The sequence below is a fragment of the Uloborus diversus genome, chromosome 6, assembly GCF_026930045.1.
Source record: "Uloborus diversus isolate 005 chromosome 6, Udiv.v.3.1, whole genome shotgun sequence".
Classification (NCBI taxonomy): domain Eukaryota; kingdom Metazoa; phylum Arthropoda; class Arachnida; order Araneae; family Uloboridae; genus Uloborus; species Uloborus diversus.
Genome location: NC_072736.1, coordinates 141432139 through 141451961, shown reverse-complemented (window position 1 = coordinate 141451961; position 19823 = coordinate 141432139). Strand labels below are relative to the sequence as shown.

General features: G+C 33.2%; 1 protein-coding gene across 1 annotated transcript in view; it reads right to left on the bottom strand.

Annotated features, from left to right (window-relative positions):
- LOC129225012 (agrin-like) overlaps positions 1-19823 on the bottom strand; it is a 147471-nt gene that overhangs the window by 65783 nt on the left and 61865 nt on the right. Inside the window, exons 3-7 of the mRNA XM_054859559.1 lie at positions 19280-19495; positions 14770-15006; positions 11180-11392; positions 8500-8594; positions 4196-4310 (exon numbers count right to left, since the gene is read on the bottom strand). Coding sequence (XP_054715534.1) covers positions 4196-4310; positions 8500-8594; positions 11180-11392; positions 14770-15006; positions 19280-19495 — 876 coding nt within the window. The remainder of the gene's footprint in view (positions 1-4195; positions 4311-8499; positions 8595-11179; positions 11393-14769; positions 15007-19279; positions 19496-19823) is intronic.

Sequence of the window (19823 nt, the reverse complement as noted above, 5' to 3'; positions counted from 1 at the left end):
AAAATTCTGCTCCCAAATTATTTAAAAATAACCAAATAAATAAATGGTTCTCTTTCAATTCCTTTGCCGTTTGCCCTGATGAGGAATTCTTTATAAATGCGCGTAATAGCTAAATGTTAGTAAATACGCCAAAATGCTTTAAATATAAATTACAAAATTTATCTTATTAATAAACGCAGTCATGCATGTTTGTAGTGAAGCCGTATATAGCGAATTAATCGCTATAACGTAAAAGCTTCGATTATCCTTTACGTTTAACTGTGTATCATTTCGCTTTTTGTAATGAAATTACGGCTATAACGGCATTTTTTTTCCGTTCCTTAGACTTTGCTATGAACGGGTGTGAATGCTATATCAGCTAGCATCGCTATTTGAAAATTGATGAATCGTGTCTCTTATTATCTCCTGTAGGCATAGATAAACTCCAAACTTTTTGTTGGAATCAATGTAGCGTAAATATATTTTCTGTTTTCTTTTGTTATTAAAGAGGATTTATTATTAAAAGAATATGAGGAAGATGTTTTCACTGAATAAAAATATCAACAGATAAAATACAAAATATGCTAATTATAAACACGTATTTGCTCCGTAAAGAAAAAGCGTATAGGCAGGGGAATTGAAATCGGCTGTTGTACAATTTCAAAAACAACCCGTAGAGGAAACAAGATCATAATATTGTTTAAAAGCATAAAAATTACAAAAATAAATTAACTTTTCTTAGATTGAACTAGTAATGACATAAAACACATTAGTTTTGCCATAGAAGAGCGAGGAATATATTTTATTTCTTTTAGCATTTATTCTAACAATTTTCTTTGTATGAGACATTAAATTTTTTAAGTATTTATTATTTATGTAAAAGGGAAGAGTTTCGAATAGTATTTTTCAAGATAACTTTGGAAATCAATTTAATTTCATTGAAGCTCTGTGTAGACATGGATGCCTTGCACTTATAAAATTATTCAAGGTATTGATTTAAAAATAATCAGGTAAACTTCTTGCGATCGACGAATTTCGTTTCCTAAATTTCTTACTTTTGTTAAATTTCAGTAGCAGTATTGTAGAAATATGGATATTTTAAAATGAAAAAAAAAATATAATAAAATTGGAGCATATCATTTTAAATCGTAAAAAGAAAGAAATATGAAAGTCACTTGACTTACTAATGGAATGAGTGTTTAGATTCATCATTTGGGGCATTCCCACGGAAAACGGTAATTTTGTCCCTCACGTGACGCTTCATGTATTTCATAAAAAATAATAATTTAAAAGGATGATGAAAAACATTGTGTTGCTTAAGAATTCACAAACACATGTGTGACTTTTTTAGCAAAAACTTTCTTTAAAAAGTATTTATTTTTTATAAAATATAGGAACCGTCACTGGGACAAACTGAAAATTTTCAATGGAATGGGCAAAAATATATTTTTTCAATGGTTTAAATAATTATTTCTAAACTAATGAGATATGTTTCCTTTACGTTGGAACCATAGCTTTCAAAACCTACAATTTGTTTCTTCATTGCTGTATTAATAGAGCAAAAATATTAGCTTATTCATAAGCAAGTTACCAGAGGTTGACTTTGGATGTCCCGCACGTGACGCATGTAAATAAATTTTATTTTAAATAACAAAATTGTTTAATGAAAACATAATTGTGTCTGGAGCATCTTTACATCAAATATAAAGATTTAAAAAATTGATTACCCCTGCTTCATTAAAATATTAAGAGATATGACGAAATATTAATGAAATTTTAACGTATTTTTGTCCCGCACGTGACGGTTAAATGGCCCATTTAGAAAAAAAAAATATTATCACAAATAAAAAGTTGAGCAAAACGTAGTCAATTAAAACGCAATAGTTCAACAATTCTGAAACTTTTTGTAGAATTGCTATTGTTTCTATGAAAACATACTCAATTTTTCATACCTATACATTAAGTATAACCTTTCAGTGCGTTACTTAATGTCGTGTATAATCAAAAGAGTCATACTGTTTAATTCAATATCTCTTCTTCAGCTGAAATCTCTTTGAATGTTTCCGTTATTCTCTGTTAAGCAAATGAATATTTATAAGAATTTAGAAAATGTTTAAGCTTCATGCATATTCAATAAGAACCCATTTGATATGTAGAATTGCCCCTTAAAATAGTTGTTCGAGGTATTTCTTAGAAAAAAAAAGATTTTGCTTCGTTGGAAATTTATAAATTTGGAACAACTCATTCAAGCGAATAATTTTCTAGACAGAGTCGAATGCATGTATCAAAACTAAGATAAATTACAGTCTTCTAGTTATATAAGTGGGATAAAAACTTCTTAAAAAATCCTTTAATGTTTATTTTCTGTTTTTTTTTTTTGCTCGTACACGTTTATATTTTCCTTTATTTTAGATCTACTAAAACATGTACTCGTTTTACTAATATAAACGTAAGAACAGGAAATGCAATGTTTTCTTGAATGTATGTTTTTTTTTTTTTTTTTTGCAAATATATAACGAAAATGTTATTTCATGAGCAACAAAAAAATAATAACAGAATTAACTAGAAAATATCAATATAACATTGTGCATCTCGAGTACAATGAAAATTAAAAATAAAATAAATAACAAATTGTGTTTGAAAATAATTTAACATGAAGAACGAAATAATTTACTAAATGGGAGGTCTAAAACTAGATTAAATCTGTATATTACCGACGGCAACAGATTTGTATTATTTGCTTTAAATGCTTGCACTATTAGACGGTTGAAAAAGCAATTATGTATAAATTTGTTCAAGTAAAGGTTTTAATACAATATTTTTTTTCTTATAAGTTTAGGAATATTCTCTAAAATTAACACAATCTTTTAGCAACTAGTTTTCAAATTTGTGTAATTTAAAATGTAGAATTGGGACCTTTTGCTCTAAAGCTGGAAAGGTAAAGAAAAATTTCTAGATATGAAAAAAGAAGGGCGATTTAATTAGTCACTCTAATCAGTTAAGAACTGGAGAAAAAAGATGCGTAAACAAATATTTGATGGATAAACCATGCAAGTGAATTTTTAGTTGCACCATAATTATTTGACTGAAAACAAAAATATCAGTGTTTCAAACCCATATCTAAAAGTTTTTTTCACGCTCATTGCTGATGTGATTCCGTTATCGGTTTCAGTCTTTTTGAGACAATTCCCAAAACGGGTGCCATGATTGCCTTGGTCGAGAGGTGCCGCGATGTGTCCAGTGCATCAATATATGGATGCCTTAGTTGCCGAATCAATTAACTCCACTTAAAAAAATCCTTATATTTGCTTTAATAGTGCTTAAACAATTTTAGAATGTGAATTTATATTAAACTATTGGTTCAGGACATTTCTGATCCTGCGATGGCAGAAAATGTAACCCGAGGGTCCATTCACTCTTATGGATAACACTATCTTCTTCATCACTTTTCTCGACTTTTTGTTTTACGGAGTTAATCGATTTGGCAAGTGAAGCAACCATATATTACGCACGATCATAATAGAGATACGTACATATGAGGGCAAATCAAAAAGTCTTTGCGCCTATTTTTTAAGCCAAAATATGGCTGGGAATACAAAACGAATGTGTACATTCCCAGCAGTGAGAGTTTCTTTAACCGTATCTGCTTTTTGCTCGGAAGAGCGGAGCTGCTATCTGTCATTTAAGATGACGGTCCGTCTTCAGACGTCCACAGCTTATGAGCAGCGAAGTGCTCTTCGTTTTCTATGGAGCAAAAGGGCAAACACCCCTTGTGTCTCTTCAAGTGAGTCTCCAAGACAGACACCTTTCCCGTGCGTGGGGAGAATTTCCCTGCAAATTGCAATTTGCGTTTGTCCCTTGCTCCATAGAAAACGAATAACATTTCGCTGCTCATAAGCTGTTGACGTCTGATGACGGACCGTCATCTTAAATGACTGATAGAAGCTCCGCTGTTCCGAGCAAAAAGCAGATACGGCTGGTACGGTTAAAGGAACTGTCATTGCTGGGAATGTACATGTTCGTTTTGTATTCCCAGCCATATTTTGGCTTAAGAAATAGGCGCAAAGACTTTTTGATTTGCCTTCGTAATATAACGTAACATACATAATGGAGAAAGACTGGGATGCCATGAGGAAATTCTAAGTCTTCAAAGGTTGCCGCGAATCGGAAAAGTTTGGGAACCCCTGACCAAGACACCATTCCCGCCAAAACTTACCACAGGGTCCTCTCGAAGCGACAAGTATGTTCATTCGCTTTGTGCAAGCTGAAACTCGCAGCTCGCATTCGTTTTGGTAAGTCACTCCATCATCGCCACATACTTTAGCTTCAATCTGTTAAACAAAATACAATGAAATATCAGCATTTGGCACATAATTAAAATAATGTGATGTATTAATTATAATGACATCATACATGTTTATTTTATGCAAGGATGTTGTGACCTCTGGTTATAGTTATACACGTTATCTAGCATAAACAAACTATTTATTTCACAACATTTAAATTTAAAATTAGATACAATTAAGATGTAATATACATCGTAGAAAACACATAGGTTGGCGTGCAACCTTCTGATTCAGAGTCAGAGTTTGAACTAAACTGTTAGGGGGTCCTTACCCTTGGAAAGGACACACTTTGGACACTCTCCATTGGCTGGTGTCTACGTGAACAGTGGTGTACATGTGGTGCACATGTAAAATAACTGGTAGCTAATATAGAATTAGCACTGACCAGGCGAGTGACCGAAGCAATGGTTCGGTTCAACTCGAAGTGTCCTATAATAGGGCGACGACTTACTGAATATACCATGCATTGCCTTCAATTTTCGAGTTGAACCAAACCACTGCTTCGGTCACTCGTTTGGTCAGTGCTAATCCTATATTAACTTCTAGTTTGTTTGGCACTCTTGACTTGTTCAGAGGTTTTCCACCTCCAGCTCAGTCACTTCCTAAGCGGGCTGATGAGTGCTAATAAGCACGAAACTGCAGTCCTCGGCTGGAATGACTGAGCTGGCTGTGTATTTCATGTAATTCTGTCTTAGCTCTGGCTATAGGGTGGTGACTTCTGAATAAAAACAAATGTTTGAAGAAAACCATTTTATGTTTAAATTCATGTCAGAAAGAGCTAAGCAATTATGCTGCGTTTAGTTAATGGTTTTTAATATATTTGGTGGGGTTTTTTTAGGTCTTTTAGTTTGGAACTGAGCTACGTTAAAGTTAAGATAGTAATAAACATATCTAGTGGTCCTATATTATTTCCCAAAATTCGGTCTTTCACTTGACGCTAAAGTAACTTGTAGGCATACATTTATGATAATCTGAATCTATTATTAGAGCAGGCAGTGGTACCCAACCTTTTTTTGCCCGAGGGCCGCACCTCATATAGGGACCTGGGAGGATACTGACATCTTTATCTTTATCTTTACTAATAATAAAGATGAAAATCTCTCTGTCTGTCAGGATCTCTCTCTGTCCGGATCTCTGTCTGTCAGGGTCTCTGTGACGCGCATAGCGCCTAGTCCGTTCGGCCGATTTTCATGAAATTTGGCACAGAATTAGTTTATAGCATGGGGGTGTGCATCTCGAAGCGATTTTTCGAAAATTTGATTTTGTTCTTTTTCTATTCCAATTTTAAGAACTTTTCACTGAGCAAATTATCACAACGTGGGCAAGTAAATTTCCAAATGATCATAACGTGTAACCGTAACATGGGCAATAGGGTAGAACGAAAAAAAAAGTTTTTGATTTTCAATTTGCCGTAGTGCGGAAAAGTTGCAATTTCATGCAAATAAGATGTAAAAAAAAAAGAAAAATACTGAAGCACTTCGCGAGGTGCCGCAAAAAGTACAAAATTTTGCAAATTTGCAATTTTTGCTACATTTTAAATTAAAAAAAATTAAATTTATCTTTATGCTTCAAATGCTGTCGAAAAGCAATTTTTATGCTCAACAGGTTGCACAATAACTTTTTTCGTTGTTCGGATTCGCAAGAGCAAAGTAAGTTTCGTAAAAACGCCTTTTTGCCGAATGCATTGGCATCGGGGAGCTTGAGTCATTGCAGCAGCGGATGTTTAAATGGGGTGGGGCTGGTCAGCAGTGATTTGTGTGGGTGGGATCAAACTCAGATCGGGTGTCAATTTCTTTGTCGAGTCGAGTTAGTGAGTAACGTAAAATTTCGTTAGTTGGTAAGATACTTCGTTGTTGTGAATTGCAATGCCTCAGTCTAAACAAGTGCAGACGAGACAAACATCAGAATGTTCTATTTTTGGAATCTTTAGCGATTTCAATGAAGTTTTACTACATACTTACGAAGATGTAATGAAATGCTACTGTTTTATTAAACACGGCCTAAAAAGTGCGGCTGGAAAAGATCTTTCTGTAAGTGAAATATATATAACTTTTTAGTTTCCAGAATAGATTACATTTGGTCAAGAGCTTCTTTGAGACAACAGGAATAGAAGCCTAATGGATTCTTAGATGGTAAAACAAAAGAATCAAACGAATTTAAAGACAAAATAGGTCAACAGCTGGAAACCTGTTCTAATTTTCCTGTGGTTACTTCCTTATCTATTGAAAAGAACCTTCTTTTTGAGAACATACTAGACATAAGTACCAATCACAAATGTGTATTGGATATGTGTGTCACTTTATCAAGTGGGACTTGCTCACTAGATTTATCTTCAAGGAACCTGGGAAAACTTCCGCACTCCAGATGACTTACATTTGCAAACCGTATATTTCGATTGTACGTTACAACTTAAAATCCGACTGAAAATCTCCAGACTCTGACTCTGTTCATTGTTAAAGTGTAGTAAAGTATAGTTTCCTTTATATAGGCGTTGCATTACGCTAAAATTGTTTGAAACAAATAATAATATTGAAATATTTCAATAGTAATCATTATTCATTCATACATTTTCAAGAAAGGATCCATTTCTTGTACGGATCAAGTGGGCAATGCGTATGCTCCTGCGTGGTTTAACATCAAGTTAAAACCCTCTCGTACTTACGGCTCTAAACATTTATTTAAACGTATCTTACATTCACGGTATCTCTCTCATGATTTTAAGAACATTATAGACCGGGTTATATAAAGAAATGGGTAGTTTGATGCAACAGAAAATCTCCATTTGGCTATGTTATGCAAAGAGCGTAGAAATGTAAGAGAACTTGGATTACGACTTGTGTTGAATGCAAGAACACAAAGTAGAGGCGGGGTTAAGAAGTTTAAAGTTCAACAAATAATTTTTGCTGCCAAGATTACATCGATTTGATCTCATGGGGTGAAAATGAAATAACCGAACCCCCCCCCCCTTGGTAAAACATTTGTCTAGTAAATCCCTCAAAGTGAAACGTAACCCCTAAGCGGCTCTTAAAAAGTATGGTTCAGTCTAGACGAAAAATTGACTCAAGAGTTAAAAGAAGAAAGAGTTATTTGGTACAAAAAAAAATGTGTTAAAGAAGTAGACACAAACATCATACAGGTTTAACCATTTATTTACAATTAATGAATACTTTGAATGGTAAAAATGGAATTGCTAATGTCTTTTATAGTATACTAGTGATACCCACACGACTTTGCCAGTTGTAGAAAAATTAAAAGGTCATTTGGTTTGCTTGTATATTTACAAATAATGTAAGAAGAATTTCCCGCCAATTGGCTTGCCATTGTTACGGTTTCACGTTATGACAACTTGGTAATTTACTCGCCCATCTAATAATTTTACTCGGTTGAATGTGATTAAAATCGGAATAGAAAAAGAACAAAATCGAATTTTCGGAAAATCGCTTCGAGGTGCACACCCCCATGCTACAAACTAACTTTGTGCCAAATTTCATGAAAATCGGCCGAACGGTCCGGGCGCCATGCGCGTCACAGAGATCCAGATAGAGATCTAGATCTCCAGACAGACTTTCAGCTTTATTATTAGTAAAGATTATGATTTTTTTTAAACTGTACTTTGTAATTAGTATTTTTTTCCTAATGTAATGCTTAAAAAATGTATTTACTGTCATATTTTGTGCCGTTTAGGAAAGCATAAAAAGTAATTTCATTGTTAAATGGAAATTTTGGTTATTATCAAACTTTAAGCTCGTTGGCACCTAAAGATGTTGTAGTAAAGCAATGAAATTTCTTCTGCTTCTTTTTAAACTTAAATGACAACTCCCCCCCCCTACGGCAAACCAAAAAAAAAATTGAAAAAAAATTTAAGGTCATTTTCGTTCCACCCTAATGGGCAAGCATAGCAAATTGGCGAGAAATTCATCATCTGTTATTTGTAAATATACATGCGAAACAGATGACCTTTTCATTTTCTACTACGGGCAAAGCCGTGTGTGTACCACTAGTTAATTCATATAAATGCATCAAGAGTTCGAGACTAATTAATCGTGACAAAACTAAAAATTTAAAAATGGAATAGTAACAAAGTTTAAATTGAGACATTTTTTTCCAAGTAGCAGACATTTACGAAATAATTAAAAGAACAGTTTTAAATGTTTTTAAAAAGAGAATGATTTACCTTGACGCACTTTTCTGGGCAAACACATTTAGGAACTCCGCTGTTGTCTAATTCACAAACAGCGTAATATTCGCATTCAGTTCTACTGCACGTATCTAAAAATAACAGAAAAACATATGTTGTAAAAATTCAGGGCTTAAAACGGGAAATATGCTGTTTTTCTTTAATATTAGCAGTACAAAAAGGATGACATTAAACAGAAATAAATACTTATTTATGGTGATGATGGATACGAAATCGTTTCAAATATAATTGCTAAAACGGAACAAATTTTTGCTGGTATATACCTATGTTGTAAATTATTGTTTCGGAGAAAAGTGAGAGGAATTTCTTTTCAACTTATTGTTTCACTAATCTTTTTAATTTACCAACCAAAAAAGAACAAAATATTTTAAGCGTGTTATTAAAAAATACATATGACACTCGGAATACTCAAGAAAATGAGAAAAATAGCCGCAACTGGTAAATGCTATATTACAGGAAAAAGCATTGACTTTAAAGATTTAAGACGTTATTTTAAGCAAAATAAATGAAATATGGAATTATCTTGGCAGCATTCAAAAATAAATATGTGCGCAGGTCAATTTTATTTAATATATTTGGCTGAAATTTGAATCTGCACTTAAGTCAAATGTGCAGAACAAATCCCTAGCATTTGTTCAGATAATTTTCTCAATTTGTTTCATCACTACTAACGTAGATAAATGAGAACCTGTGCATACAATTACTGCTTAGCCTGTTCCTGCTTCTAAACAACCTTGCCGTGAAGGTTAGTTAGTTTTAAAGAACCTTTGTTTTAAGAAAAAATAAGTTTAACTGTTATTTTCTTTATTTGTACAGATGTACTACATTTTTTTCTGAAAAAATAGGAATAAGTGAAAAACAAACTTTTATTTTTTTTTTATGAATCAACGCCCTAAATTACTATTATTCTTGGAATAAATCTATTTCTTACCATTATTTATTAAAAAAAAAACAATATCAACTACAATATTAATGATGCTGTTTTGAACCAACAGTTTCAGTAGTGAAAAATCAAGGTTTACACAATTTAAAAAATAGGATTCCAGGTTTTCCAATGGACTCAAACGAGCAGGAGGTAATACCCCCTACACGTTTGATTCACTTTTTAATCCAATGGGAGATTTGGAACCCTATTTTTGACATATAAATCTTGAAGCGGCCACTACTGAAGCACTTTGAAGCACTGGCCAATACGGGTGCGTTTATCTAAGTCTCGTTGAGCTTATCTAAACTGTAACATTGTAAACCAAAAAAGTAAAATAAACTCATACTTTCATTTTAGAATAAAGCAAGTAATCTGAATTGGACGTAATTTTCTCAAAGAAAGTTTTCTTGCATGGCACTATTTTTTTTTCTTGCCACTTTATGTGATTTTGGACATTTTATGTTTAATGAGGAAAAAAGCAACTATTAGAAAAATAATTATCAACTACGTCTGTGCAAACTAAATTGTTTTTATAATTTCAGTTAACTTGCAACATTAGCAGCAATTGTGGAATCATGACTATGGCAACAGCAAGAAAATAATTTTTACCTTAATTTATGTCATAGTGCAGTGATATGTATAACTCAGTTTAGAACGATGATAAGGAATAAAATGATAGAAAAAAAAAGTCAATGGGTGAGTGACTGACACAGCAAGGATGAGTTTATAAAACTTTGCATAAACCTACGATCCTATGAAAGCGATGATTTTTATTTTTTTAATTTTCATTGATAGGGCAAATTGCAAAGATGAAACTCATGAGAAAAAAATAAAGAAACAAATAGAAACACGAGAGGCAGAGCAGGGAAAACGCAGAAGAAAAGGTGTAGCAGAAGTCACTTCACCAAAAAGGAGTCAGTCAGATGCGAAAATGTTTGATGATTTGTTTATTTCCGTATCATCGAATATCTAGCACTAACTTTTTGTCGCTGTCACAATAGGCATGGTCACAATAGGCATGCATCCAATACTGTTAAAAGAGATTTCTTAAACTTAAGACAAAATAGCTTATTTTTGTGAATAACATTTACCCTAAATTGCTTCGAGACAATTAGGAATTCAAAAGCAGGAGTTCTTACTTTTGAAATGTACCCTCTTCTCAAAAACGATTCACAATGTTCTCATATTTGAACTCAGAAATAAGCACAGACGGTCATTTCTGAGATAGGGCTGTTTTAAAAATGAGAACACGTCAAATTGGTTTGATAATACGAATGTCTCAGAAATAAGCATATACTTAGTGACTTGTGGGTGTTGAGATACCCACAATTCGGTGAGTATGGAATTTTGCTCGCCTGTAATTCTTGCAAAAGTAAGTAGTCCATAGACCTATTCCCTACCTTTGGGAGCTTTAACAGTCTGGACGGGCCGTACTAGAGCTAAAGCCGATACACTTTATAAATACGCTCAGTTAATATTTAAACTGAGAGCTAAAAAATATTTTCACAACAATGAGAAGTCTGCAGTGAGAAATTCTACTCCCGCTTTCCTTTCTGCGCATGCGTTATTTTTGAGATGGTCTGCTTACTTGAATTTAAGTTTCATATTTACTTATTTCTAGTCAAAACTGTTTGGAAAAAATTAGAAGATATTTTTTTTCATTTCTAAACAGATGATTTTTAACAGTAATAGTATAGAACTACACTAAATACAATGCAAAGAATAACTTACTACAAAGACCTATGTACGCTATGTTAATATCTTTCCTCTGCTCGCAGCCTTCCTTTTTCATTTTACACTCGTTTGTGTACGACATTCCATCTGTACCACACACAGGATCGAACTCTTCTGTACAAGTGGGGCAATCGCACGCCGGTCGGTTGTTCTTTAGCACACAGATAGCACCGAAAGCGCATAAATAGTTGTGGCATGGTCCTGTGTGACCTAATAAGGAAAAAAAATGTACATCAAAAAGCCGTATATATACATTATACAAGTAGTAAAAGCAGCTTAATAGTCAGTTTTGCGATTAAAAAGCTAGAATACGTATAATTAACTTGTGGAGCAAACCGGTACTGAGTCACAGGTTAAAAATTCGCATAAAAATTTGACCAGTCCTCAGAGATTTTTGCTTACACACGCAAATGTTTTACTCTAATAAAAAGCCAAAAAAAAAAAAAAATGATGAGGACAATTTCCTATATGGCATTTTTTTACTTACATTTTGTGGTTATTTCTTATAATTTTCAATGTATTTTCTAAATGTCTATTTACTGAAGTGCAATTGCTACAATAATTACTTTACCACCATGTAAGGTTTTAATTGAAAGTATTTATTTAATACGTCCGTGTAAAATATTTATTTGTTCCCTTTTATTAAAAAGAAAAAGTCCTCACCAGTCCGAAAACTGTTTTCACAAGTTTTTAATAGTGCACAAGTTGTTTTTATTTTTTTACAAAAAAAAAAAAAAAAAAAGTAAAGAGGACAAAAAACTTTTTTAGTACGATTTTTTTCCATTTGATTTTAACGGTCAGCACGTAGTAAGTTTATTTTATTATTTATCTTCAAAAAAAAAGAGAAAAAAAAAAGGAAAAAACTAACCGGTCTGCTGATTTTTTTTCTCAAAAGGTTTTCTCACGAAATTATACTTTTTATGCCCTTTTCTTGCAATTGCACTGCAGTATGAGTCAACTTAATGCATTCACAGCATAGAATAAATCCCTCACAAAGGTCAAAGGTTTCTCAAAAGTTTCAGATATGCTGTAGTAGAGTATATTTCTTTTTTAACTAACTCAATGGTTACTCTTTTTAACCTCGCTCAGTATTTATTTGATTATTTAGCAATACAATCTGATCTGGTCACCTTGAGCAGGTTGTATCTTGTTCCAATTTGTCTTGAGCTGCCTCATGAACTGGCAAACATATTAGATTTGTCTCTTGGCATGATTGAATTATTATATCACAGGCACAATAAGGAGAGATTTATTAAGACATGCTTTTTTTTATTGCCATAAACTCAGTTTTAAATGTTACTTAATACAAAAAGCATGGATGGCTGGAACACATTTGTAATAATTTGTATTTCAACTGCTTGGAGATTGGAACTCGTATTATAGTGGATACTTTAAATTTAATTGCTAAGGTATTGTGCATGCAGCTCATTTATTAACCACTTTTAATGCGTCCAAGAATGACCCACTGGCGTGATCAAAATGTTTTGAATCACACAGTTCTAAAGTAGTACAAAAAAACCTTGCTACTAAATGGCACGACCTTGAGGGTCACGGATCTTGTCGAAATTTTAGATTTTTGTCAATTTGCAATAGCTATGAACCTAAATAAAGCGGTTTGACTGCCTAGGCCCTAGTTCGACTGCAACGTTAGTCCGAAATTGCTAGTTTAGCTAAAAAAAAGTGTTTTTTCCCTTTTGAAATTAAACTTTCTTTTACCATTTTCTAGCTGTTGCATTGCAGTATCACTCAACGGAGTGCATTCGCAATATAGAATCAATTCCTCCGCCCCTTCGTAGTACTGAAAAGAGACGTGAAAAATGTTAGGAGAGCAACTATTGTGTCAAAGCTTCACATTCCAAAGAAAACGCTATTGCCGTTCTGAAGACAAACAAGCAAATTTAGACCCCCCTCCTTGCAGTTGAACTAAAGCCTATGCACTCAAACTATTTTGCCTGGGTTCATATCTCGTACGAATTGGACTCCAGAAATATAATGGCGTTTTTATTGGAATTTGAAGTTTTTATGCAACATTTGTACATTTAGCATCTTTTGTTAGTACAAGGTAGGGGTGAGGGATTTATTCTATGCTGTGAATGCATTAAGTTGACTCATACTGCAGTGCAATTGCAAGAAAAGGGCATAAAAAGTATAATTTCGTGGGAAAACCATTGCTTTTCTGGAGCTAAACTAGTAACTATGAACCCCCGTTGTAGACGAACTAGGGCCCATGCAGTCGAATCGCTTTATCTTGGTTCATATCTAGTGCGAAATGACTTAACTCTAGAATTCGTCCTAATCTGATACCCTCAAGGTCGTGCCGTTTGCTAGTTAGCAGATTACAAATTTTGATTTTTTTACTTTTCACAACCGTTTAAATATTATTGTGTTCACCAGCAGGTTATGAGAAATTTTATTGAGCCTAATATCGGATGCAGGTAAACATTTAGCTCGCAGATTTGAATAACTTACTTTACGATAACACTTGACTTTCAATATTGTCGGGAAAAATCAATAATTTCATGTGTCGTTACATATTCTTTGGCGTCTTTGAAACATCACCTACGTCCAATGCGATTGTAGACTAAAATCTCCGAAACGTTATTATTATTTCAGATGCTGCTAAACTCTTTGTCCTCGATGAGACCTCATTGTATGTCATGAGGCTTCCAGACTTACAATCCTATATTGATGCTTATGTTTGATCTCGGTATGATGCAAATTCTTAGCTCTGAAAGATGGATTTTAGGAAGTGAATTTAACTTTATTTCCAGTTTTTCCTCATTATGGGTTCCGTTAGATTCTTATTGTATTATACTTACTAAAGCAACGCTGTGTTAAGCAGTGTACTACCGTCCTTAAGCTAGATGACTAAGCAGAACTACATGCAAAATATCGACAGCCTAGTTATCACATCCAGCTACAGCAGTTTTGTACTCATCAGTCTGGAATAGTAAATAAAGGAGCTGGAGACAGATGTCATCTCATTGTTGCTAAGAGTGCCAAAAAAAAAAAAAAAAAACAGGTAGACAAAGTAAATTTAGCTCACCAGTGAGAGTCCGCAGCTATGTTGCGGCGCAACTCATATATTGAAGGATAAGCTTGGATATTAAGCAGTACATTAACACCCTTAAGGCAGGGCTAAGGCAGAACTACATGCAATATACGTATATCGCTATTCTTTTCGGACTGATGAGTCCATAACAAGGATGAAGCTATAGTCTCTGCTGCAGTCGGTATATTGCATGTAGTTCTGCCTTAGCCCTTACATAAGGGTGGTAAGGTACTGCTTAAGGCCCAAGCTTAATTTTCAACATGCGAGTTGCACCGAACCATTGCTGCGAACTCTTGTTGGTGTGCTACCCTATCTATCACTTCTTTGGCACTCTCAGCATCAGTAAGATGACATCTGCCATCAGTTATTCACTATTCCGGACTAATAAGTCTATAACAAGGACGAAGCTTGAATGGGATAACCAGGCTGTAAGTATACTGCATGTGAAGTAGTACTGTGATTTCTACAAGACGAATACAAAGATTAGAAAAAATATAAGTTTCAAGAAAATAATATTTTTATTGCAATATCTTACCACAAGGACCACTGTATAGAACTGCTACGTTCATTTGCTTAAGGCAGGCGTTTCTTTGAAGTTCACACTCATTGTGATATGTCTGTCCGTCGCTTGCACACACTGGTCTCATAACAGATTCGCAGTTCGATGGACACTGACAAGAGGCTATACCATATTTATCAATATCACATTCTTGAAATGGACCACATTGCAAGCTTTCACAAGGATTTTTTCCTAAAAATATGAGCAGCAGATCTTTAACTTACAGAATATTTAGAATTACTTATATTGATTATCAGAAAAGAGCAATATTAATAAAAAATTATAGAATGCAAAAATTAATAAGTAAATAAAATACAAAAGGTTTTTCTTTTAAAAAAAATAATTGATCTGTAATAGTTTCTAAAAAGATTGTGTTTACTGGTTAAATAAAAGTATTTTCCTCACAAAAAAATCGATCTGTGGTTATATTGTATCGTAGAAAAAATATATGTTGGAAAAATGAACGTATGCTTCATTCCTATTTTTATATCTAAGCCTAGACGATTTCCTGGTTTAAAATGGAAGCACGGTTGTTGTACTTATCGTAAAACCTAATTTTTTAAGTTGCTTCCTGTGAAAAAAATTCTCAATTCTTACAATTTTTACTTTAAATAAAAAGTTTTCAGTTTGGGAAAATGTCAATATGTCATTTACATTTATTTTTGACTGTGAAATTTTATTAAGTTTCATATTTAAACTAGTGCACAGTTTAGTTCGTGCGAACAAATGTTGGCACTAGTTTCAGACATTCGTGATTGATTTCCTAAATTGTTATTTTTAAACGAATTTCTCTGAATCGCCGGAAATATCAAAAAAGAGTTTTGCTCTTTCCTCCCAAAAATAGTCGAATCCTGGTTTGATAATTTTTCAGTCAAATCACGTTGGCAATCTGAAAAACTTTAGTTATAGTTTAAGCAATTGTTTGGAACATCCAATCGGCAATAACAAAGCACATGGAAATTATTATTTAGAATGTACCGGTATTATGTACTTCTAACTCTCAGTTTTCAGTTATTGTTATCGGAAAATGATTTTGGCTATCATTCTCGAAATTGATCTGGTATTAAACTAATATTACTTACCTTAATAATAATAATATAATAAATAATACATTGTTAGTATTATTATTTTTATTAATATTATTATTATTAAGAGAAGCAGCAGCCATATCTTGTATATTTTTTTCTGTGACGTTGGAAATTAATTTTGTAGTCAGTCTTTTACATACTAATGTCAATAACTTTGCTTTTATAGCCGTTTTACTTATTTTTTTTTAAATAAAAAAAGGGGGAACACATTTTTTATCTTGAAAATTTTTACGTACTTGAATTTCCAGTCGTTTTCGAGAACAAAATATTATCATAACACCCACAACTCAAGGCACAAAAATTAATTTAGAAAATGTTAACTTTATGAACCTTCTTATAAGATGCAAAGGAAATATAATTATCTGTTTATTAAAATGATGAAAAATATTTATCCTTTGATATGGAGGGTTCTTTAGACGCAAAGAAGAACGGTTACTTTTAATATTATTTGTCCAGTATTTTCTTCCATTACTAAATTAGTTGCCATGAAACCTTCACTAAGTAAACATGGATTGGATTATTATTTATTTACCTTGTGAGAAAAATGCAAGAAATGAAAAGTTATGAACTCACCCAGCAAGCTCTTTTAAATTGAAAGAAGTTTTTACATCGTGCGAAAAATGTGCATCGTTAAATTTATTACAACAAAAATATTTACATTTCCTCTATTAAATGGCGGTCATTAGTTGAAATAATTTATTAAATTAACAAACTCCAACAGTCTTTTCTGCAACTATTCTCACCAAAAAATACGTACTCATAATTAATAAGCAGGAAAGAAATGTTCGTAAGCTTGGGGAAAATCATTGATTAACTTTGCTTAATTAGAAAATATTGAACTTGGCGGAGCTTAAAAATGTAATTATTTAGCGAATGTATTTAATTAGGAAACAGTAGTTGTGTGTGAGAGAATTAGTTTCATGCTTCATTAGAGTTTGATGATTAATGGTTGTAAAACAAGAGAAAATGATAATGCACAAATTTAAAATATGCTTTATGAAAATCGCATCAAAGATTGTGTATTCATGTACTTCATTTCACACAATGAAAATGTGAACAATGTGATTTCAAAATAATACTTGTTGAGGCCCAAAATGTGCTGCTACATTTGAATACTTTTGTACTAATAGTTGCATGACAATAGCCGCTCTTGTTATTGAAAAACGGCATTTTTTATTAAACGATCTGATTTGTGCATCGCATGACTTCCTTTTACGATAATTGCGCCTTGGAGTATTCAAGGAAACACTAAACATGTTCACCCCCAGTTTTTTGCGAACAGAAGCAAAAAAAGTTTATACATTTTTTACCCATTATCTGCAATTTTAATGTGACTCAGTGGTTAACTCTTTAAATATAACCAACATAAGCCGAATTAAAACCAGATTTAAAAATTAAAAAAAAAATCGCTACATTTTTCACCAAGTTGGCGACAAGACTTGGCGGCCAAAAGCTTGGCAATATATCGTCAAGTGTTTGACAAATTATAACACCACTTGAGTTAGCATTGAAATTAACAATGATTTCCCCCCAAAGAGGTGTAAAAGACCCCCTTAGGGACATCCAAATGCAAGCAAAAGGGGAAGGTGCACAACTAGATCCCACTAGGAGTACGTATCAAATTTCAACTTTCTAGGACATACCGTTTTTGAGTTATGGGAGATACATGCACATATACGTACATACACACATACGTACATACACACATACATACGTATATACGGACGTCACGAGAAATCTCGTTGTAATTAATTCGTTGATCGTCAAAATTGGTGTTTCGGGTGTCTGTACTTTTCTAGGCATATATCCACGTGAGGTCAGGGAGAAAAAAAACTACTCAACATTCATTTGGGGGTGAGCAAAATGAAAATTAAGGCTGATGTATGAGTACAATTTTTTTCACGAATACAATACTTTCTTTTTTGTAAAAAAAAGTAAAAAGGCTTGTTTATAGCTATGCTATTCTACTGAATTACTATATAGTTGCTTCCATATGTAGCTTACAAAAATAAATGTGACATAAGTAATTGATATAACAAATGCAACGCATAAATTATGTCACTTTTTTCCACATTTTGATTCCATCCAAACCCTTTTTGTCTCAGTTACCCTTCACCATAGTCTTCCCCACTTTATTACAGTCACACTTCACCATACTCCTCCCCCCTTTGTCACATATCAAGCCACTTTTCATAAACATATTCTGATTAAAAATGCGCGGTGTCTTTTAATTTTCCTCCCTCCCCCTTATCACAATTTCACGAACCCCCTACCACATTAAAGCGTGACATCATTTGTAGACAACCCTTAAGTAAAGAATAATTATGCCACGTAATACAATAAAGTGCGGTTATAAACTGATCACTTACCAATTTTCTCAGACAAAATAGATAGCTTCTGTTAAACGGATTGCAACACTACATACAAAAGAAATGATATTTTCGTTGTACTTTTAGATAGTTGCACAAAAGCATATAAAGTATAATAAATGTCTGAAATATTTTTCTCTACTGTGAACAACTTATGATTCAAATTTGCTTCACTTGGAAAAAAAAAAACAGCCGTTTTTTATCATTTAAATGGCAGCTCGAATTTGGAAGCTTAACTAGAGGATTTTTGCAGGGTAAAACAGTAACGTTATTATTAGGGACTAAACTAAATCTACTTCCATGCTGTTATTTCATGTTTTGAGTCATATTTGTGAAGATAAGTCTTTCACGTTAATATCACGTAATAATTACTTTTTCAGACATAGTTGAGAAAAACAATATTTACATTTGTAATAAGGTCGATGTAAAACTGAAAGCCCAGTTGAATGCCTAAGGTACATTTCTGAAAAAATGCATTATTAGATTGGTAACAATCATCAATATAATATTTCAAATCAAAGACTAGCAGAAGACATTACTACCGTTAGCAAAAAGAGACCAAGACTCCCAGTCACTTGACTCTTCAATGACGAATGATTGACAAGTTTTGCGTAAAAACAAGCAACAAGAAACCCGATTTCTTCCAATGCTTTGCTTTAAAATCTATCATGTGACTTGGGGTCTTTGGTTCAAGAAAGAAAGTCTTCACTCCCTCTATTTTATCTCTTATCAATGGCCGCGGTTGCTAAAGCGCAGCATCTTTAAATTTTTCGTTTTTTTTTTTTTTGGTACATTTTGTATCTTTAGCGTTTTGAACAAGCTTGCTTATTTTATTCCTGCTGAAAAAAATAAAGCACGAAAAGAAGGTCTAATTCAAAAATTCCCCGATTATTAGCTCGGAATCCAAAACGCGTTTCTTCAAATATCTCAAAATTTAATTTCTGCAGAAACTGTTGTTTACCAGCCCACGGCATACAATCTTTCATTATTTAAAATAAAGTGCAATAATATAAAAAAATCAACAAGTACCTGTGCTGCATCTACCTGCGTAGACAACACGAATATTTTTGCGGGATTTGCAGGCATCTACACGAAGCGTACATTCATTGGTATATGTTTTACCATCAGATCCACAAACAGGTTTCAAATCTTCTGAGCAAATGGCATTGCACCGACAAATGGCATTCCTGTTGTCATCTAACTGACACACTTGAGCATTTGGGCACTCTACTCCTTCACAAGGGTCTGAAAAATAGAAATATTTTTTAAACAAAGGACCTCATAAGCTGCAAGTTATTTCCACAAGTCGAGACTAAGGCCTAACTTCAAGTATATATCAAACAGTTTTCATTAAGAGATTAGCCGCAAGATGTTCACGCGTTCACGCATCCTTTCTGGGGTAAGCTATCAGTATGAAGACCGAACGAAAGTTATTTATTCATTTTTTTTTTCAATTATTCTTGCAATGATACGTGCGCATATGGGTATGTCCACGGTGACTGACGTTACAATTTGAATCTATTTTTAACTTATAAATTCAGCACTGTCTTGAAATTAAATTTGTTTCTTCTGA